The sequence below is a fragment of the Prionailurus viverrinus genome, chromosome B3 (genome assembly GCF_022837055.1).
Source record: "Prionailurus viverrinus isolate Anna chromosome B3, UM_Priviv_1.0, whole genome shotgun sequence".
Lineage (NCBI taxonomy): Eukaryota > Metazoa > Chordata > Mammalia > Carnivora > Felidae > Prionailurus > Prionailurus viverrinus.
In genome coordinates this window covers 115,724,025-115,745,913 of record NC_062566.1, presented here as the reverse complement: position 1 = coordinate 115,745,913, position 21,889 = coordinate 115,724,025, and the positions used below count along the sequence as shown (strand labels likewise).

Here is a 21,889-nt window from a genome sequence, read left to right as displayed (position 1 = left end):
TTTTTTTAAAATTTTTTAACATTTATTTATTGTTGAGAGACAGAGACAGAGTATGAGCAGGGGAGGGGCAGAGAGAGAGGGAAACACAAAATCTGAAGCAGGTTCCAGGCTCTGAGCTGTCAGCACAGAGCCTGATGTGGGGCTCGAAGTCACCAACGGCGAGATCGTGCCCTGAGCCTAAGTTGGCCGCTTAACCGACTGAGCCACCCAGGAGCCCCTATTTTCACATTTTTAATTATTGGTAACTAATTCAAATTAAATACAGGGCGAGCCAGCCAAAATGTCCTTAACCCAAACACTGCCCTTAAGCCACTCTTTTGAAACTTCTTCTGCAGTGTATACATAATGTTCCACAGTATGTCATGTTTAAAAACCTTCCTTGTTTTTAATTAACAGAATACAAAATGCTATTGCTGGACACTTAGGCTGTGACATTACAGCTGCTACAGTGATAGGTATTCTTCTCTATATCTCCATGTGCTTGTACAAATAATTTGAGAAATGCACGTTCAGAATTGCTCTCGAAAGGTACCAGCATACAATCCTATTAACAGTACATGAGAGGGTCCTTTTCTGGGAAGCTTTAAGCGGATTCCCAGGTGCCATCCCGGAGATCAGATGTAGTAGGTCCGGGATAGAACCCAAGATAGTACATTTTCTTAAGCTCCCCGATGATTCGGAGAGGTTTTGGAGCCACTCTCTTAGATTACTAACAAGTTGTTTGGGACCACTGCCAGTGAATTAGTAAGGAAACTGTAAATACTTTCATTTGCATTTCTGTCTTAGCCGGTTCCCTCTAATTACAGCCCTCTATCAAAGCACAAAAAGGGCTCTGCTGCTGCTGCTGTTTCAGGCAGTTCAGAGCAGAACAATAAATAAACCAACTCAGGAATCTTCAAGCAGCTTTTATTGGCACAGCCCAGGAAAAGGTGTGGTAGCCATTTCTGGGCAAAAACCTATATCCCATTAAGGTCTTCAGTGTTATGTTTAACGCCCCACTGAACCAGAAAGTTTAAGTTCCTAAAACAGACTCCCCAGGTCTCTAAGAGGTTCCAAAGAACAAATTTTTACAGTAAACTCTGTGCCCAGCGTGGGAACAGAGCTCATAACCCCAGCATCAAGAGTCGCACGCTCTACCGACGGCCAGCCAGGCGCCCCAAGAGGCTACAAAATTAATAGGTCAAGGCCCGCTGCTGCTGTTAAGATCAGAAAGGCAAGAGACAGACCTGAATGTGTGTCCTTGTTATGGGATGCCTAAAAAGGCAGGAAACGGTATTAAGTTTTTTAGGTTGGCTCCAGTTCACTCCCCATTACAAGGACTTGATTTTCAGCAGTCGCACTGAAGTCCCTCTCCATTCCATATCTGGCTAAGCAGCTTCTGCTTAGAATGAATGGTGGTCATAGGACATGATCATCAGGATGGTAGAGTTCACTCATCAAGCGGTAGATGTAGGAAGGTGCATTCCCACCAATGTTGGAGATGAAGAGGGTAATGAGCTCTGGGGGGACGTAGTCAAACACGGGGCAGTGAACGCCGACCTTCTCCAGAATGTCCCCTGAAAGGCAATCAATCACACATGCTAAAGATAAAACTGAGGATCCTGCTCTAATAACCAGGTAGCATATAGATTCTAGGCTCAATAATGCAGGCATACTCGCTACCCCTCGGGAAGCTGCAGCAGAGTGCAAACCAGAAGAGAGGACTTCAGACCATACCACTCCCTGCTTAAAACTCTCCAATGCCTTTGCATAGCCCTTAGAACAGAATTCCAGCTTGGGATAGCAGCCCTCAAGATCTAGCCCCTCCCCACTGCACTACACTAATTGTAATTCATCCCACTCTCCCTCGTGCTAGTTCCTCTCCAGCCATAATGGCCATCTGGTTCCAACTGGCTAAGCAGGGACCTAACTCAGGCCCTTTGCACCAATGCCTGGAAGACTCTTTCCTTGATCTTCACACGGTGGGATCTATTCATTCTGGACTCAGCTGAAATGTCCCCTCATTAAGACCCTCCCCAAACTAACATAGTCTCCAACCACCTTCCAATCACATCATCCTTCTTTGTTCTCTTCCCAAAACATCTCATGACCTGACATTTTGTTGTCTATCTTCTGCAACAGAACGTAAGGTCTGTGGGAGCAGGACCTATTTGTTGTTCATTTTTACATCCCTAGTTGCTAGCTTAGTGCTGGATACATAGTGGATACATACATAAAATAATTCTTGAAAGAACAAATGTGTGAATGAATGAAGTTATTCAACTTCTAAGAAGAACTGTAGCCCAAGCACTTGCTTTGCTCTCAGATGGTGTTTAAGGCCATGTGATGTTGATAAGGTGGCAGGCTCACTGACCACAGCTGCTACATTCAGAAGTCACAGAAAAGGACCCCAACGCACAAAGATTACAGGCAAGTTTTATAGTAGGAACATTTTGGAGCCTACTTCCTTTGCCATTCACGTCACCAAAATGACTCCCTACAGCAACTGAAAAACAAGTCTATTTTCCCATTCGGTTGTTGCCTCTGTCAAGCAATGTGCAAAGCCAAACTCAAGTCAATGCTGGGTGATCCAACCCACCAGGACCCCAATACTCCGTTGAATATATTAGTCCCAGAACAAAATGATCAGGTCCCCATGCACTCTAAGACACTAAAGAGAAGTCTCCACAAGAAGTATGATAAAAAACACAACCTGGCAGCATTCACCCCTGACTGACTACCAAAACAAAAGCAAAAGGACCCAAACACACATGTGCATGTACACACACACACACACACACACACACACACACACACACACCCTTCTGTACCTTCTGTGAAAGGCAGAACTTCTTCAGGGGCCACAAACTTGTGAAATGAATCTTCTTCATTGGGGAACTAGATAAGGAAAAAAAAAAAAAAAAGAGTGAGACAGACCTAGCAAATTCCACTTCTAGGTACATACCCAAGGGAAATAAAAATCTTATGTCCACAAAGAAGCTTGCAAACAAATGCTTCCAGGACCATTATTCACTAAAACCAAAGGCTGAACAACCCAACTACCCAAGGGGTGAATGGATAAATAAACTGTGGTATATCCATGCAAGAGAGTATCATTCAGCCACAGAAAGAAACAAAGAGCTGTGCTATAGCTAGGAACCTTGAAAACATCATGCGAAGTGAAAGATGTCAAGAACAAAAGGCACACATTGTATGATTTCTTTTATATGAAATATCCAAAACAGGCAAAGCCACAGAGACAGAAAACAGATTAGTGATTCCTAGGAGATGGGGAGAGGAGGCAACAGGGAGTGATTATGTAACGGGTACAGAGTGTTTTGCCGGGATGATGAAGGTCTGAAACCAGAGAGTGGTAGTTGCACAATGTTGTGAATGTAGTAAGTGCCCCTGAACTGTACATTTAAAACTGGCTAATTGTATGTTATGTGAAATTCACCTCAATTTAAAAAAGAGACCTACAAATAGCTTCTATTGCTAATGAAATAACTCTTCATTTTGTAATACTGTTTGTATTCAAGCTACAGAGGAACGTCCCTCCAACTATGACAAATAAAACCGATTCTATCTTCCTAGTTTCAACTTGTTTGGCATTTTCAGAAATGGTCAGGGTGATGGGGAATGGTGGCAGTGGAAACAAAGGGCCTTCTCCAACTATGTACTACCCTGACCTTACAATTTTGACTTTTCAAAGCTGACAAGTTATACTATCAATTTTTGGGGGGGCGCCTGGGGGACTCAGTTTAGTGTCCGATTCTTGATTTCAGCTCAGGTCACGATCTCACAGTTGGTGAGTTTGAGCCCCACACCTGGCTCTGCACTTTCAGCCTGGGATTCTCTCTCCCTCTCTCTCTGCCCCTCCCCTGCTCGCACACGTGCTCTCTCTCTCTCAAAATAAATGAACATTTAAAAAAAAGGAATTAAAAAAAAAAAACTATCAATTTTTTTCCTGGTTCAAGGCTTTTGTGGCTTTTTCCAGCCTCTACTGGGTCTAATCCACTTAGTAAACACAGATAAAGAGAAGCCCCAGAGTGAGCAGGTTGAAGGCCTGGAGATCAAGCCTACACTTTGGCTTCCTTCTTTCTGTTGGCTACAGACAGACAGACGTACCTGTGGGGAAAGCTTGAACATGGGAGCACAAACGATGAGCGGGGTGGAATGGTGTTTTGCTGCCAGTGCTAGAGTGTGAGTTCCTGTCACGGCTCTCAGGGCACCATTGGCCAGGATGGTCTTTGTGCCAATGATCACCTTTGGAACAGGAAGCAAAATGTGAGTCATCCTAGAGATACAACCTTAAATAGCCCATTGGCCACAATAGGCTGAATGCCCAGGCCTCCCTCTTGACATTGTGAGGGTCACACAGCCGTAAAGGAAAAGGGATTCTAGACTAAGGACCATGAGTTCTAGCTCAAAAGTGGCTTCCCAAAGAATGAATATAGTCTGTGACCGGAAGCTGTACCACCTCCTGCTCTTAGCCCTGTCTTCTAGGATCTCTATGTCACAGCTCCTGAGAAGCCAGAAGCCTTTCTATTCATCACCCACCACTGCCAAGCTCTCTGCTCAGAAAGCAGGGACCCTCTACCCAATCCCTAGCTGCTGCCACGTTTAGCTTAGCCCTATTTCATTCTCTTCAATGCTTTCACCAAAAAGAAACTACTCTGAGGTGCCCGGCTGGCTCAGTTGTAGAGCATGTAGATCATGACTCTTGATCTTGGGGTTGTTAGTTCGAGCCCCACACTGGGTGCAGAGATTGTTTTAAAAAATAAAATCTTTTGGGACGCCTGGGTGGCTCAGTCGGTTGAGCGTCTGACTTCAGCTCAGGTCATAATCTCACAGTCCATGAGTTCAAGCCCTGTGTCGGGCTCTGTGCTGACAGCTCAGAGCCTGGAGCCTGCTTTAGATTCTGTGTCTCCCTCTCTCTCTCTGCCCCACCCCTGCTCATGCTCTGTCTCTGTCTCAAAAATAAATAAAAACATTAAAAAAAAATTAAAATAAATAAAATCTTTAAAACAAACAAACACAACAAAAAGAAGCTACTCTAAGTGAGGAACAATGATACAGACAGAAGAAAAAGAAACTCAGTTAATATATTAAAAAGGCCCAAATATGTACTTTCAAAAGGTGTTAGAAACTTTCTTTCCTCATAGATATTATAGGAGATAGGGAGGAAAAAATCAGTATTTTAGAAGTACAGTCTTCATGAATTTAATATAAGTCCAAATATACCCACTTTGTTGACTCTTGACATAACAGCAAAAATGGCGGCATCAGTCATGACAGTTGTCTCAATACCTGCTTTGGACAAATTGACTGCCATTTCGTGACCCTGCAATAGGACAGAAAGGCTGACATTATGAGAGAGAGTGAGAGAGAGTGGAAGGCATCTCCAATGGAACTGGATCTGGAGAATTCTGTGATACTGAGCACAGCCGACACACAACTGCCTCCAGATAACTCCTTTTTCTGCCCGTGGTCGGTATTCTCTGGTACACTGCAGGGAAGCCCAGGAGAAGCTAATAAATGTTGAGTTCTCCACAGGAGCATTAGAGCAGCCACAAAACTGGAAATACTGCTCTCGTGTATAATTGGGCAGAGCTGACAGGATAGGTCCTGGCTCGTTCCTTTACAACATCCTGCATCCTTACCTAGTTCCTTCTGAAAGACCTATTATTTACATAGGGATGGAGTGCGGTCAGGCCAAGCATCAGTCATCCCCAAGGTAATTTACCCTATTTTGATTCCCAAAAGAACCAATATATTTCTTTTCTTGAACCCAGCATTTCACCTAAGCCTCCCAAACCAATGTTGAAGAGTGTTGACAGGATGAACAACTTGAAAATTCCCTTAATGTTTTATTTTACTTTATCTTCTCAACGTCTTGCTTATCAATTCAAAGATAGCACGGAGCCCATCTATCACTTCTTGATTCCCTCCTCAGTTTTCATTTTTCTTAGCAACTCCAGAAGCCCCCCCCTACCTGACAGAAAGGAGCACATTCTGCCACAATGACATGGAATTTCCTCTTTCGGGCCGCCTCTTTGAGGAAGGCTTCTACTGTTCGGGAGAAGCCAATGGTCATGATCACCTCATTGGAGTGGATGTGCTCCAGAGCCTGGGCTGCAATGTTCTCTGTTGTCCCTTCTGCAAGAACAGTCAGTTTTGCAAGGAAAATATGAAACCACCGTGCTACAACATGAAAGAGACAGGTGCCCACCTAGTGGACCCTGGTAACACAAGGTAAATGGACTTAATATGAAGGTCACTTCTTCTTAAAAGCCCCATTCCTCTGGGATCTTCTACCTCCTAAGTTCTCAGTCTACCCTCTTTCCCGGTAGAACCCCCAACTCATCCACTTAACTCCCCAACCCTGCCCGGCCACAACACCAGCTCCTTAAAATTGATTTTGAAGACACTGAATTCAGGCAAAAAAAAAAAAAAAAAAAAAAAAAAAGGTCCAATTGGGGAAATCATAAAATGCTGAGCGTGGGGTAAACAGTTTTCCCCCTAAAGGGACTCCTCCTCCAAAAGGTGGCCACAACACCTCCACCTGAGGAGGCCACAGAAGAAAAAAGGGGAGCAATTTGGAAGCAGCAGCTCCAGATACACAGACCCAGCTTCTTCCTTCCTTGGGGAATTCTGATTGTAATGAATATCTGCAGATCTCCCAGGTCACAAAGACAAGGGGAATGGAGGTGGTGCGTGTGTGCATAAAAATTCAAGAAGTTTAGTGAAGTCTACCACCTGTGGTTTTAGGGAGTTCATTTTTAAAATGAAAATAAAGCTCTGTCCTAATAGCTTCTGCAGCAATCTATAAAGGGCTGGTCTGTAAAGAAATGTAGGGAGGGTTATCTTAGTCCTGCTCCAAACCTTCCTCTTAGTCAGGATGGAGGACAAAGCTGAGAACAGCATAACTGGCGATCTCCCATCTCTGCTGATGAACAACTTTCAGGGTCTTCTCTTCCTTCATCTGCCTGTAACCTGTCCTGACACCCGGGATCAGGACTCTTACCCAGTTCCACAAGCAGCTCATTAATTGCCTCGATGATGTTGGACTGGAGTTGGGCGTAATGGAAGCTGAAATCCTCGCTCAGGCCTTCGGATGTCAAGAGTTTGTGCAAAGACTCCTGCTGATCGCTCTCATCGCTGCGTCCATGGAGTCTACGGAGGCAACAAGACGCAAAGAGTGAGGTGGGCTGGGGTGTACTCTTTGAAGCAACAGGGCCTGCTCACCACTAAAGGCTCCAAGCAAAGGGCGGAGCTCGTGCAAAAAGGCCCACGTCCTGACCTGCCATACTCCTCCCGGATGATCCTGAGCACTCTCCGCACCATGTTGCCCACCGTGGTCTCTGAGGGCTGCGCGGCTGTCATCCTCTGGCCCTCTCGGCGAATCAGTTCCATCAGCTCTCCTGCAGTCCGAGGAACAGAGCGTGAGAGGGCACGAGCACGAAGAGGCCTGGGCGACTTTCCACCTGGGGATCGGGAACGGATAGTGACGAGGGACGCGACAGAATAGACCTGCCTCACCTGCATTGCTCCAGCGGTGGTCCGTAATGATCCGGCGCAGCAGCCCCAGGGTCTCCCGAGCCATGTCCTCGGAGCTGCGCCGCCCGCCGCCCCGCTTCAGGGCCTCCACGAAACTCTCGATGCTCTCGTACAACTCCGAGCCATTGGCTGCGGCTCCCGGCATCTCGAAAAGAGCCGCCTCGCCGGCGAAATCCGCACCTGTATAACCTCGATCGTTGCACTTCCGGGGCGGGTGAAGTCGGCTTCCGCTCCGCGAGGAAAACTCGGGCTTCACGGTCCGCAGGCCACGCCCCTCCGCGCCACAGCCCACCCCTTCCATCTGCCTGAGCCAATCAGAGACTAGGAACTCGAGTTGCTCATTTACGGCGGAGCGTCCGCGAGCCTCCGAGGCTGGAGGAACGGAAGTGGCCGTTCGCAGCTCCTACGAAGTTGGACAGAGGTGAGCTGGGAGGCCCCGCGAGGGTGGCTAGTTCTGTTGCTATGGAAACAGCTGGTCTCGGCGCTCCCACTCCCCACAACGACCCGAGGCTGTGCTGTGAAAGTTGCCATCCGCCCGCCCTCCTGATCCCTAAGCTCCAGTGACCACCAGCTGTTCTGACTCGCGCTGAGAGTGCGCGTCCGGGACCCGCTACACCTAGGGCAGACGCTCTATTATAATGCTGTTACACTGCATAAAACTGGTTCGTTTGCACCTGTGTCTAATAGATTCAGCTCCCTGAGAGCAGGGACCGTACCTTTTTTACCTTTGCATTCCCATCGCCTCACACACTTATTATTGTGAGGCAGGGGTCAGGGATGAAGAGACCGAATACTCACCAATAAGGAGGTTCAAAGTGGGAGCTTTATATGGGAGCAAAGATGATGTCCTTCCAGATAGGCTAGAGAGTATAACATAATACCAAGAGCTATTATTGACTTCAAGTTTACTATGTGTTGGGCACTGTGTGTGAATTATCTACTGCAGTCTGTGAGGTAGGTCCTCTTATCCGCATTTTACAGGATAGAAAACGGCCACAAAATTCAAGCAGTTGGTAAGGGGACGCATTCATGTTCAAATCTACTGACTATCTGAATCTAAAGTCTGTGTGTCATGAGAATCTCTGTTTCCTTAAGATAAGTTCTTAGGATCTCTGGGCAAACTCATTTTCTTAAGACATTTGTTACATTTGACATATTGCCATCCAAAAACATACATCAATACCAAAATCAGACAAAGAGAGTACAAGAAAACTACAGACCAGTATCCCTCACAAACACCAATGCAAAATCTGTAACAAAATATTAACAAATCAAATCCAGCAATGAATAACAAGATTAATAATTACCAAATAGAATTTAAACCCGGGATGCAAAGCTCTTTTAATGTTTGAAAATTAATCATTATTTAACAACTATATTAACAATATAAAAAGTGAAACCACCTGATCAGATCTTTTGATGCAAGAAGCATTTGACAAAATCTGACAGCTATTGAATTTAAAAAAAAAAAAAAAACAGACCTCAGAGAATTAGGAATAGAAGGGAACTTCTTCAACTTGCTAAAGAATATCCACAAGAGCCTACACTTAACATCACACTTTAAGGTGAAAGACTGCTTTCTTTCTAAGATCAGAAACAAGGCAAGGATGTCCACTCTCACAACTCCTATTTAATATTATAGTCAAAGTTCTAGGCAGTGCAGTACGGTAAGAGAAAGAAAGTTTAAAAACATACAGACTAGAGAGAAAACTGCCCCTATTCACAGAAGACATCATTGTCCACACAGAAAATCCAAATAATCAACAATGACCAAAAAAAACCCAAGAGTGAATAAGTGAATTTAGCAAGGATGTAAGGTCAACACACAAAAATGAATCTTGTTTCTATATACGAGCCATGAATAATTAGAAACCAAAATTGAAACACCATAACTCCCAAAAGCCATAATATATTTGTCAATTTTATTTGTGTTAAGTTTAAAATTTTTTTCTTAACGTTTATTTATTTTTGAGACAGAGAGAGACAGAGCATGAACAGGGGAGGGGCAGAGAGAGAGGGAGACACAGAATCTGAAACGGGCTCCAGGCTCTGAGCTGTCAGCCCAGAGCCTGATGGGGGGCTCGAACTCACAGACCGCGAGATCATGACCTGAGCGGAAGTCGGACGCTTAACTGACTGAGCCACCCAGGCACCCCTATTTGTGTTAAGTTTAAACTGTCCTAAAAATTGTACCAATTTACATGCTTGTTATCACTTATCATGATATCACTTATCATGATCTGGCCAATTTTGGATATTGTCGTTCTTTATTTTTCCAGGCATCAAGCCATTAAAAAATAAGGCATATACTATTGTATACATACAAAAGAATATATGTTGTGTGTTATATATATGTGTGTGTGTGTATATGTATGTATATATGAAACTACCATGCTACAACACAGACATGATAAAGCATGTCTAAATATATATATATATATATATATGCAAGTTATGAAGCATGACAAAATGAACATGCATGAACTCATCTCCCAAATTAAAAACTAAAATTCTTTTTTTTAATTTTTTTTAATGTTTTTACTTATTTTGAGACAGAGAGAGACAGAGCATGAGCAGGGGAGGGGCAAAGAGAGGGGGAGACACAGAATCCAAAGCAGGCTCCAGGCTCCGAGCTGTCAGCACAGAGCCGGACGCGGGGCTCAAACTCACGGAGTGTGAGATCATGACCTGAGCTGAAGTCAGACGCTTAACCAACTGAGCCACCCAAGCGCCCCCAAAACTAAAATTCTTAAATATAAGTAGAATGGTGGTTTTCAGGGGTGGGATGGGGGCATAAGTTATTATTTAATGGGTACAGAATTTTGGTTTTACAACAGGAAAACAGTTCTAGAGATGGATGGTGGAGGCTGGATGTACATTAATGCCACTGAGATGCACACTTAAAGGACTTAGGTAAATTTTATGTTTCCTGTATTTTAACCACAATTTTAAAAAGTATGTGACATATATTTTTTAAAAATCCTCAAACACTGCCTATGCCATGTCGACGATGTGTGTACTCTTACCCCGTTTCTCTGTCTTCTCCCATACCCAAGGATAACCACTGAATTTTGACTGGTATTGCTTTGTTTTATTTAAAAAATGTATTGTAGGGGCGCCTGGGTGGCGCAGTCGGTTAAGCATCCGACTTCAGCCAGGTCACGATCTCGCGGTCCGTGAGTTCGAGCCCCGCGTCAGGCTCTGGGCTGATGGCTCAGAGCCTGGAGCCTGTTTCCGATTCTGCGTCTCCCTCTCTCTCTGCCCCTCCCCCGTTCATGCTCTGTCTCTCTCTGTCCCAAAAATAAATAAACGTTGAAAAAAAAAATTAAAAAAAAAATGTATTGTATATTTATAATCCCTAAACAACATATTGTTTAGTTCAACCTGATTTTAACTTTTTTGCAGATGACATTATAATGTAATTTTCTACAACTTGCTCTTTTCACTTGATACGACATTCCTAAAATGGATGTAGTTACATGTATCTGTAGTTCTTTCATTAGCAACGCTGCCTAGTATCCCATCATGTGACCATACCGTAATCTATGTGTTCGTTTTCTTTCAACAGATATTTGGGGTGTTTCCAGGCTTTTTTAGGGGAGTGAGAGACTATAAACTATAAATATTCTTGTGTATGTTTTGGCCTGCAAGTGGAACAGCTAGAGCATAGACTGTGTGAATATTCAACTTTACAAATAGCGCTAGTCTTCCAAAGTGGTTAAATCAATGAATGCTCGGGGCCCCTGGGTGGCTCAGTTGGTAGAGCATGCAACTCTTGATCTTGGGGATGTACATTCGAGCCCCACGTTGGGTGTAGAGATTACTAAAAAATAAAAGCTTAAAAGACAAAATCTTCAGGGCGCCTGGGTGGCTCAGTCGGTTGAGCGACCCACTTCGGCTCAGGTCATGATCTCATGGTTTGTGAGTTCGAGCCCCGCCTCAGGCTCAGTGCTGACACCTCAGAGCCTGGAGCCTGTTTCAGATTCTGTGTCTCCCTCTCTGTCTGCCCCTCCCCCGCTCATGCTCTGTCTGTCTGTCTCTGTCTCAGAAATAAATAAACATTAAAAAAATATTTTTTTTAATAAAAAAAAAAATCAATGAATGCTCTCTCCAGTAGGACTTAAGGAGTTCCAACTGATCTACCTTATTAGCAACACTTGGTACTACCAGTTATTTTATTTGGGGAGAATCAGGTGGATATAAAAGGATGCATCATTATGATCTTAATTTGTTTTCCTGATTACCAATGAGGTTGTTCATTTTTTCATATGTTTCTTGGCCGTGTATTTTTCTTTCCCCTTTGTGAAATACCTGTTTGTGTCTCTTGCCTACTTTCTTTTTTTTTTCTTTTTTTTTAAATTTTTTTTTTAACGTTTTTATTTATTTTTGAGACAGAGAGAGACAGAGCATGAATGGGGGAGGGGCAGAGAGAGAAGGAGACACAGAATCGGAAGCAGGCTCCAGGCTCTGAGCTGTCAGCCCAGAGCCCGACACGGGGCTCGAACTCACGGACCGTGAGATCGTGACCTGAGCCGAAGTCGGATGCTTAACCGACCGAGCCACCCAGGCGCCCCTCTTGCCTACTTCCTTAAAAATCTTTTTAGGGGCGCCTGGGTGGCGCAGTCGGTTAAGCGTCCGACTTCAGCCAGGTCACGATCTCGCGCTCCGTGAGTTCGAGCCCCGCGTCAGGCTCTGGGCTGATGGCTCGGAGCCTGGAGCCTGTTTCCGATTCTGTGTCTCCCTCTCTCTCTGCCCCTCCCCCGTTCATGCTCTGTCTCTCTCTGTCCCAAAAATAAATAAACGTTGAAAAAAAAAAAAAAAAAAAAAAAGAAAAAAAAAAAAATCTTTTTAAAATGGACTTGTAGGAGTTTCTTATATATTTTGAATACTCATCTTTTTCAGTTATTTGTTTTATAAATATCTTCTCTCAGTTCATGGCTTGTTGTTTCACTCACTTTGTGATGTCTTTCAATAGAGTTCTCAATTTTAAACATGGTCAAATGCATCAACCTTGTCTTAGGTAGTTAATGCTTTTCATATTTTATTTTAAAACTCCTTCCCTGGGGTGCCTGGGTGGCTCAGTCGCTTAAGCATTCAACTCTTGATTTTGGCTCAGGTCATGATCTCATGGTTTGTGAGATCAAGCCCCGTGTTGGGCTCTGTGCTGACAGTGCAGAGGCTGCTTGGGATTCCCGCCCCCCCCCCCCCCCCCCCCCCCCCCCCCCGGCCTCTCCCCTACTTGCTTGCTCTCTCTCTCAAAAAACAAAACAAAACAAAAACCCTTCCCTGATTTAAAGGCTTGAAGATGATCTCTTACTTTTTTTCTTCTAAATAAGTTAAAATTTTAGATTTACATGTAAGTTTTGGGAGTGCCTGGGTGGCTTAGACAGATGAGGGTCTGACTTTTGATTTTGGCTCAGGTCGTGATCTCAAAGTTCATGAGATAGAGCCCCTCATCAGGCTCTTCACTGACAGCACAGACCCTGCTTGGGATTCTGTCTCTCTCCCTCTCTCTCTGCCTCTCTCTCAAAATAAATAAATATTTTAAAAAAGGATTTACACATAAGTTTTCTATGTAAGGAGTAAGGTGGGAATCCAATTTTATTTTCTTTTTCCATTCTTTTTCCCTTGATTTTCAATGCTACCACTCTAATATATCAAGTATCTATAATGTGTGAGTCTGTTTGAGGGCTTTGTATTTTGTTCCATTGCTAAATTTGCATATCCCTGACCTAATATCACATTTTTGTCTTATTTATAAAAACTCCTGGGGTGCCTGGGTGGCTCAGTCGGTTAAGCGTCCGACTTCGGCTCAGGTCATGATCTCACGGTCTGTGAGTTTGAGCCCCGCGTCGGGCTCTGTGCTGACAGCTCAGAGCCTGGAGCCCATTTCAGATTCTGTGTCTCCCTCTCTCTCTGCCCCTCCCCTGTTCATGCTCTGTCTCTCTCTGTCTCAAAAATAAATAAACATTAAAAAAAAAATTGTAAAAAAAAAAAAGTCTTGCTCTCTGGTAAGAAAAATTCCCTTGCAATATTTCTTTCTTTAAAAGGTTCTTAACTAGTTTTAAGTCTTTGCTCTTTCATATATATTTTAGAAACAATTTGTCTATTCCTCAAAAAAAAAAAAGCAACCTCTAATGATTTTGCATGGAATTACTTTGAAAATCTAAATTAATTTGAGGAGAATTGGCATCTTTAAGATACTGAGTCTTCCTATCTATGGATATGGTATATGTCTTCATTTATTTAGGTCTTCTTTAATGTTGTTTAGTAAAATTTTATAATTTTCTCCATATATGACTTGCACATCTTATGTAAGATTATTCCTAGGTACATTGAATTTTTACTGTTGTAGATGATTATCATTCTTTTTCATCATTGTCAAATGGATAGAGAAAATACAAAACTCCTTTTAGTTTGCATTTCTTTGCTCATTAATATAGATGAACATTTTTTTCATGTTTCAATGCATATGATTTGCCCATTTTTCTAATATGATACATGACAGACATTCTGGTTGTCTACCTGACATCCATTTCTTTCTTCTTGTTTGTTAAAAGGCCTGATTTTCTTTGGTTTCTATCCACAGGGAAAGTGGTTTTAGCTTATGAGTAAATCCTGATTGGCCTAAGCCAATCATGGCAATTCCATTCTTTTTCTTCCTCTTTCTTTCTTTCTTTCTTTCTTTCTTTCTTTCTTTCTTCCTTCCTTCCTTCCTTCCTTCCTTCCTTCCTTCCTTCCTTCTATAGGTTGGTGCCGGGTCCAGCAGAATATGAGGGAGATCTGTTTGGGACTCCCTGGAAAGGTTTCTTTGTTTTTAAGTAACGGAGAAGACTCCTTAGTCTCTTTAGTCTCTGATTGTCTGAAATATGATGCCTAGAATTACTGCAGCTATCTTAAATGACCATGAAGTCTCAAGAATGAGGATTAAGTTAACATGCCAAGATGTCAGAACAGAAGAACAGGAAGAACCTAAGGTCTTGAAAATATCAACACTTAATGGATAATTTACATATATAAACTCTTGTCATCCTTTCAGCAGTACTATGAGATAGATACTACTAATATAACCATTTTCAAAACAGGAATCTGAGGCATAAATAGGATAAGTAACTTGCTTAGTGTCACACACCCAGTAAGTGGAAGAGTTGAGATGTTAATCCAACAGTATAGCTTCAGTGCTTATCCTGTTAGTCTATGTACTATGGTGCCTTTTATTAAAGTTGTTGTGTGAAATCGACAAATCCAGAAGTTGCCCTAACTTTAGACTTCTTATTATAGGAAATGGTACATTTCTCTATAAAATTTTGAATGGAGTTTTCTGTCACTTACAGCCCAAAGCATCTTGATATTGGGTATTTAATCTTTTTCTGGTTAGTTTGTAAGGTGTGTTTATACATTAAAGATTCCAATCATTTGTAATTTGTGTTGCAATATTAGTAGTTTTAAAAACTTTGCCCAATTCTCACATATTTCTGTGGGATTTTATTTTATCTTATTTATTCTTTTATTTTTTTTTTTAACGTTTATTTATTTTTGAGACAGAGAGAGACAGAGCATGAATGAGAGGGGGTCAGAGAGAGAGAGGGAGACACAGAATCTGAAACAGGCTCCAGGCTCTGAGCTGTCAGCACAGAGCCCCACGCGGGGCTCGAACTCACGGACCGCGAGATCATGACCTGAGCCAAAGTCGGACGCTTAACTGACTGAGCCACCCAGGCGCCCCTCTTTCTGTGGGATTTTAAATTGAAACAGCTTTCAGTAGGACAATTTGGAAAAAAAAAAAAGTAGCAAAAGACTTTAAAATGTTCATTCATGCTTTTTAAATTGGTATGTTTAAGTCTAGAAATTTATCCTAGGGAGGTAATCAGAAATAGGCCCAAAGATTTATCCACAATAACACTTTTTACTTTATTATTTATAACATAAAATTCAGAAATATTCCTAAATAGCCAAAATTTAAAAATTGGTTTGGAAATTATGTATTGCCATACATGTTTTAGAAGAATATTTAATGACATAAGAAATACTTAATGATAAGAATTATTGACAACATATTGTTAAGTTTAAAAAGTAGGGTTCCTACAGTCAGTCTGGAAGATAGTTTGGCAATTCCTTTCAAAACTAAAAATGGATTTATAATACAACCCAGCAATTGCACTCTTGGTCATTCATCCCAGAGAAATGAGCACTCGTATCTAAATAGCATGAATGTTCATAGTAGCTTTATTCATAATAGCCAAAAACTAGAAACTTCCTAAATGTCCTTCCATTAGTTAGTGTTTTAACAAACTGGGGCAAATCCATAGCATGGGATATGGTTTGGCAATAAAAAGGAATAAACTATTGATATCTCCAACAACTTAAATGAAACTCAAGGAACTTACGCTGAGTGAAAAAAGCCAATCTCAAAAGTGTACATAAAGCATAATCCGTTTATGTAGCACTCGTGGAATAACATATAGAGAGAGATGAAGAATGGATTAGTAATTGCCAGGGGTTAGAGTTGGGTGGGGGCATGGGATGGCGGTAGCTATGAAGGAGTGACACAAAGGATAGTACAGTTGAGTCTCTTCATCTTGCGGGGATGATTATGCAAGGCTACACATGATAACATTTCATAGAGCTACACACACACACACACACACACACACACACACGAGTGCGTGTGTAACTGGTGAAATTGATTATATCAATGTCAATATTTTGGTTTTGATCCAGTACCATAGTTGTGTGAGTTGTTACCATCAGAGGAGGCAGGGGGAAGGGTGCACATGGGACTTTGGTGTACATTCCTTTCAGTCTCCTATGAAATTGCCAATTATCTTGAAATAAATAGTTTAACAAAAACTTTATACACCAGGATTTATAAAATAAAAATATCTGTTTAAAAGAAGATTATAGGGGCGCCTGGGTGGCTCAGTCGGTTAAGCGGCCAACTTCGGCTCAGGTCGTGATCTCGCGGTCCATGAGTTCGAGCCCCGCGTCGGGCTCTGTGCTGACAGCTCGGAGCCTGGAGCCTGCTTTGGATTCTGTGTCTCCCTCTCTCTCTGCCCCTTCCCCCATTCGTGCTCTGTCTCTCTCTGCCTTTCAAAAATGAATAAATGTTAAAAAATAAAAAAATTTAAAAAAAAGCTTATAATGGGGTTCCTGGGTGGCTCAGTCGGTTGAATGTCTGATTTCAGCTCAGGTTCATGATCTCCCCATTCGTGGGTTTGAGCCCCGCATCTGACTCTGTGCTGACAGCTCAGAGCCTGGAGCCTGCTTCAGATTCTGTGTCTCCCTCTCTCTCTCTCTCTCTCTCTCTGCCCCACCCCTGCTCACATTCTGTCTCTGTCTCTCTCAAAAATAAACATTAAAAAAGAATTTTTTTAAGAAAATTATAATAATGGGGCACCTGGGTGGCTCAGTTGAGCATCCAACTCTTGATTTCAGTTCAGGTCATGATTTCACAGTTTGTGGGTTGGAGCTCCACATGGGGCTCCACGCTGACAGTGCAGGACCTGCTTGGGACTGGCTCTCTCTCTCTCTCTCTCTCTCTCTCTCTCTCTCTCTCTCTCTCCTCTGTCTCTGCCCCTCCCCTGCTCATGCTCCTCTCTCTTTCTGTCAAAATAAATAAATAAACTTGAAAAAAAGAAAAATTATAATAAAAAATTATCAAAAAATAACTAAAAGTGGTGCCTGGCTGACTCATTTGGTACAGCATGTGACTCTTGATCTCAGGGTCGTGAGTTCAAGGCCCACATTGGACATGGAGCCTATTTTAAAATAAATAAATAAAAATAAATTTGAAAAAAAGAAAAGAAAATTGTAAGGGCACCTGGCTGACTCAGTGGAGCACACGACTCTTCATCTTGGGGTTGTGAGTTCTAGCCCTACATTGGGTGTAGAGATTGTTTAAAAATAAAATCTTTAAAAGAAAATTATAAAGGATTATGTTACATTGCTCTAATTATTAAATGACTCAGTGCTAAAATATAATTTTTCAAAAAAAGCAAAACGCAAAAGTAGTGTATTTGGTAGGCTCTCAATTTCACTTAAAAATATTTATATGTTAGGTGCGCCTGGGTGGCTGACCAGCTCAGGTCATGATCTCATGGTTCACGAGTTTGAGCCCCACATGGGGCTCTGTGCTGACAGCTCAGAGCCTGGAGCCTGCTTCGGATTCTTTGTGTGTGTGTCTCTCTCTCTGCCCCTCCCCCGCTAGTGCTCTGTCTCTGTCTCTCTGTCTCTCAAAATTAACCGTTAAAATTTTTAAAAAATATTTGTATGTTATTCATATATATATATATATATATATATATATATATACACACACACACATACGCACACCTATATATACACACATACGTACATTATATATTTGTATATATACATATATGTGTATACATACATACAGGTATGGGGGTGTGTGTGGATATATGTGTGACATATACCAAGATATTAACTGTGGCTCTCTCTGGACAGTATAACTACAGGTTTATTAGAGACCCCTAATTGCCTCACAAACCACCAATCTATAGTAGTAGAGTTTTGGCTCTGCAAATAGCTACCCAGAATAAAGACTACATCTCCTGGTCTCCCCAGCAGGTAGATGCGGCCATGTGACCGCATTCTTACTGATGAGGGAGCATAAGGCAAGCTGAGGACAAAGCACAAACTAAGAACACCCCCCACCCCCCACCCCAGGTGGGATACGTGTGATATTCCTCGGACGTGAAAGGGAAAGAAAACCAATGGTTAACTGATAAAAGTCACAGTCATCCAGGACAGGAGTCTCCATCAGTTTACAAATATCTTAGTAAATTACAAAAAAACAAAAACAAAAAGAAAAAGCAATCTTATCAATAGCCTAATCTCCGGAACTCCCTACTGCCTTCATATTAATGCTTTGCTACTTTACTGGAGGGAAAAACAACTTTAGTTTGACAATAGCTAGGCCTTCAGTAATCTGTGAGTCTTCTTTAGCATATGAAAATCCCTTTAAGAAACTTTCCCTTGACTTTACCTCTCCTAACCCCATAGTATACAACCAGTCACTCTTTACAACCCCAGTGCAGCTCTTTCTGCCCACAGGTCCTGTCCCCACGCTTTAATAAGATCACCTTCTTGCACCAAAGACGTCTCCAAGAATTCTTTCTTGGCCATTGGCTCTGAACCCCACCATCACCCCAAAACCCGGTCATTACCGTGGGGCTGGTGTGGAACCTTGCCTGGGAGATAGCTGGCATGTGTCCCTTGGCCTCTTTATCCCTTTCTCTTTCTGGCTACTTTTCTGCTCTGCAGCCTAGATAATGAGGATTCAGGCCACGCTGCAGGCATGGCAGAGTAGTGAGCTGGAAGGGGCCTGGGCACCCTGAGGCCTCTGTGGAGCAAAACTATCATACCAGCCTGGACTTTTGAACTTCATGTAGCAGCAAGCAAAATAAACTTCAGTCTTATCTGAGCCACTGTTATCTTGAGGTTTCCATCATTCGTAGTCACACCCAATCCTAACAAACACAAGAGTGGTTTTCATGTTCATTTGTGTTCTGTATTTTCCAAAATTTCTACAGTAAACACCTCCCATTTGTAATCAGAAAAAAAGTTATTTGTAAGAAAAATAAATCCTTCATCAGGCCCATTCTCTCAACCAGGAATATGATTGTGTTCACCAGATCTTCTAGATTTTTCCAGAGCGTCCCAATTTCAAATATTCTGGCTAATTGCCTGCAGAATTATCAAATCATAGTTTCTGAGCTTAATTTGGAGAATAGGGTGATTATGATGATAATTCTCAACTGTAGGGAGGGAGGCTGACCAAAATATTTGTGTCTTTCTCCTGTTCTAAAGAATCTCCTTTAGGCCATCAGATCACTTCCTTTTCCTGAAGGGCTTTGACTCAACACTTCGGCATGCGAGTGCACTACTGTTTTTATCCTTTTCTGATTGTTCTGGTGGATAAGTCATGTCTCTACGCAACCTGAGAACAAGTGCTATTGTCAGGGGCACCTGTTGTTTTTGTCTGCCCTGCACCCCCTTTCCTTTGGGAACTCTCCCTCATCTCGTGTCATTCAGGTGGAACTGTCAATCTCAGGGCCTCCTGGCCACAGAGAAGGCACACCACCCAGGTCTGTGCAGTCACCCCAATTCCATGCCGTCTATTTGCACAAAGCCTTTGAGTCCTTCCCTGGGATTTGCTATATGGACCCCAGAGGAAAGCAGGTTTCTGTCCTTTAGATCATCCGCTATGAGGAGATTGGCTGAGGACTGTTGGTGTCCAACATTCCTGTTTCATGGAGGAGGATTGTCTGCAGGAGAAAGTCAGGCAACTGCTCCAAGAGAAGTGAACAGAGGCAAGTCCTAGAGTGAGAGAGAAAGGGCAAAAGAGCCGATGATTTGAAATGAACCGATGGAGGCCTGTAGGCCTAGCCATGCTTTAAGGTAGAGCCATCCTTGGACTTCTCAGCAAGTCCCCCTTTGGTTTAACTTTTTGAGTTGCCGGAGGCTTGACTAAGCTTCTCTTTTGTTCTCCAAGGAGCCCAACCCAATTCTCAGACATTATTTGATTGATGCCGCTAAACTAGAAGCTATTCTGGGTCTAAATGTAGATTTATATTTTAGTGGAATCCGGCTGTGTTCATGAGATTCCCTCCCACTTGAACTGGTCAGTTGCTAGGAATCTAGAGGAAAATTCTAATGACAAACACAGATAATGGTACCAGGGCATGTGATTAGAAAAAAAAAATAGTACCCTATTGTTATTAGGACCGTGTATTAACACTTGGTCTTCATGGGGCAACATATACAGTATATGACGAATATTTGTTGAACATCTTTTCATACCAAACACCAGACTGCATATTGGAAGATAGCCCCTGTACTAGGGGAAACTCAATAATAAAACAGCATCATCCTTTAAACTTAGAGGATTGTGCCTTTTATTTATTTTTTTAAGTTTATTTATTTTGAGAGAGAGAGAGCGCGAGTGGGGAAGGGGCGGAGAGAGAGAGAATCCCAAGCAGGCTCTGTCCTGTGAGCTTCGTGCCAGATGTGGGGCTCCATCCCATAAACAGTGAGATAATGATCTGAGCCAAAGACAAGAGTCAGACGCTTAACTGACTGAGTCACCCAGGCGCCCCAGAAGGAGGGTTTTGCCTGTTAAGATTTTCATATTCCTGGGGTGCCTGGGTGGCTCAGTCGGTTAAGTGCCTGACTTCAGATCAAGTCACGATCTCGGGGTTCGTGGGTTCGAGCCCCGTGTCTGACTCTGTGCTGTCAGCCCAGAGCCTGAAGCCTGTTTCAGATTCTGTGTCTCCTTCACTTTCTGCCCCCTCCCCTGCTCGTGCTCAAAATGAATAAACATTTTTAAAAATTTAAAGATTTTCGTACTCCTTCTCCCCTTTGGTCTCTAAAGAGCCCTGTGAAGTGAGCTGGTTCCGATCAAGCGATCAGTTATACCACAATCGATAGGTCTGTCATTAGTGAGAATAGTACCGAGCACATAGGTAGACAAAACAAATAGTCTGTGATTCCGGAAAAAAAATGTGGAGACTAATGCCCACTGGCTAGTTGTCCTTTCATGTTATGTTAAACCATTTAGAAGCTTGGGCTTGGGGACGCCTGGTGGCTCAGTTGGTTGAGCATCCAACTCTTGATTTTGGCTCAGGTCATGATCTCACAGTCATGAGATCGAACCCCAAGTTGGGCTCTGTGCTGGGTGTGGAATTTGCTTAAGTTCTCTCTCCCTCCCTCCCTCAGCTCTTCCCCCACCCTCCCTGAATGAATGAATGAATGAATGCATGCACGTTTGGGCTTGGAAGTCATATGAATCTCAGTTCAGATCACAGGTCCGCCCCTCCCAAGCTGGGTTATCGTGTCTGTCAGTGGAGATGATAAGAACAATGACATCTGATGAATGGTAGTGATCTTAAAGATTTAGAGACACTTTGCCACTACTGATCTTTAAAGTAGTAGGTCTGGATTACCATTACCTAAAAATTTTGAGAGAATTTTTTTAAATCTCCCTAAAAGGTGATTCTAATGTACTTAATACAGATCTGGTTGTATTTTAAAGACCAGATAATCCAAATAAAAATAACACCAGCTTTTATTTCTATAACTCCTCTCTTTCAAGAGTAAATGAGTTATTGTAACTACCTGAGAGCATTTCAGAACAGCAACAGACCTTATATGAGGCTACATCCCAGTCAGGAAGCCTGGACCCTCAATCTGACAGCTTCCTGCCGCTTCTTGGTGCATAAGTGACACACAGTGACTAACCTACAGACAGAGGATGCTGGTGGCTTTGAGAAGCCAGAGGCTCACCCTCTTCCATCTGGATCCTCTCCTTGCCTGAAATAGTTTCTAT

The 21,889-nt window shown here is 42.7% G+C and overlaps 2 protein-coding genes across 7 annotated transcripts in view; one reads left to right on the top strand and one right to left on the bottom strand.

Moving 5' to 3' along the window:
- Positions 1–890: 890 nt before the first annotated feature.
- On the bottom strand, positions 891–7,757 carry EIF2B2 (eukaryotic translation initiation factor 2B subunit beta). Of its 3 annotated transcripts, none has more exons than XM_047861926.1 (8): positions 7,522–7,757; positions 7,283–7,403; positions 7,007–7,155; positions 5,975–6,138; positions 5,228–5,488; positions 4,108–4,245; positions 2,811–2,877; positions 891–1,556 (listed from the first exon to the last, which is right to left on the bottom strand). In XM_047861926.1, exons 1-8 carry the CDS (start codon positions 7,682–7,684, stop codon positions 1,399–1,401), a joined length of 1,221 nt encoding a protein of 406 aa, XP_047717882.1. In that variant the 5' UTR covers positions 7,685–7,757; the 3' UTR covers positions 891–1,398. The 3 variants fall into 3 exon arrangements, with proteins under 3 accessions (XP_047717882.1, XP_047717883.1, XP_047717884.1); XM_047861927.1 differs by having other exon boundaries at positions 5,228–5,323; XM_047861928.1 differs by having other exon boundaries at positions 5,228–5,323; positions 6,083–6,138.
- Positions 7,758–7,861: 104 nt separating this feature from the next.
- Positions 7,862–21,889, top strand: part of PGF (placental growth factor) — a 52,469-nt gene continuing 38,441 nt past the window's right edge. For 3 of the 4 annotated variants that reach the window (XM_047864365.1, XM_047864362.1, XM_047864364.1), the window contains exons 1-2: positions 7,862–7,960; positions 10,377–10,452. The gene's annotated coding sequence lies outside the window, so the exon portion shown is untranslated. The remainder of the gene's footprint in view (positions 7,961–10,376; positions 10,453–21,889) is intronic. The other variant, XM_047864363.1, reaches the window with a different exon arrangement.

Excerpts from the sequence above, each read along its gene's own strand:
- EIF2B2 (XM_047861926.1), bottom strand. The coding sequence starts at position 7,684 with ATGCCGGGAGCCGCAGCCAATGGCTCGGAGTTGTACGAGAGCATCGAG. Across the intron at positions 6,139-7,006 it reads TGAGCTGCTTGTGGAACTGG|AAGGGACAACAGAGAACATT; the intron begins GTAAGAGTCCTG and ends CTGTTCTTGCAG. Across the intron at positions 2,878-4,107 it reads TGTTCAAGCTTTCCCCACAG|TTCCCCAATGAAGAAGATTC; the intron begins GTACGTCTGTCT and ends TTCCTTATCTAG.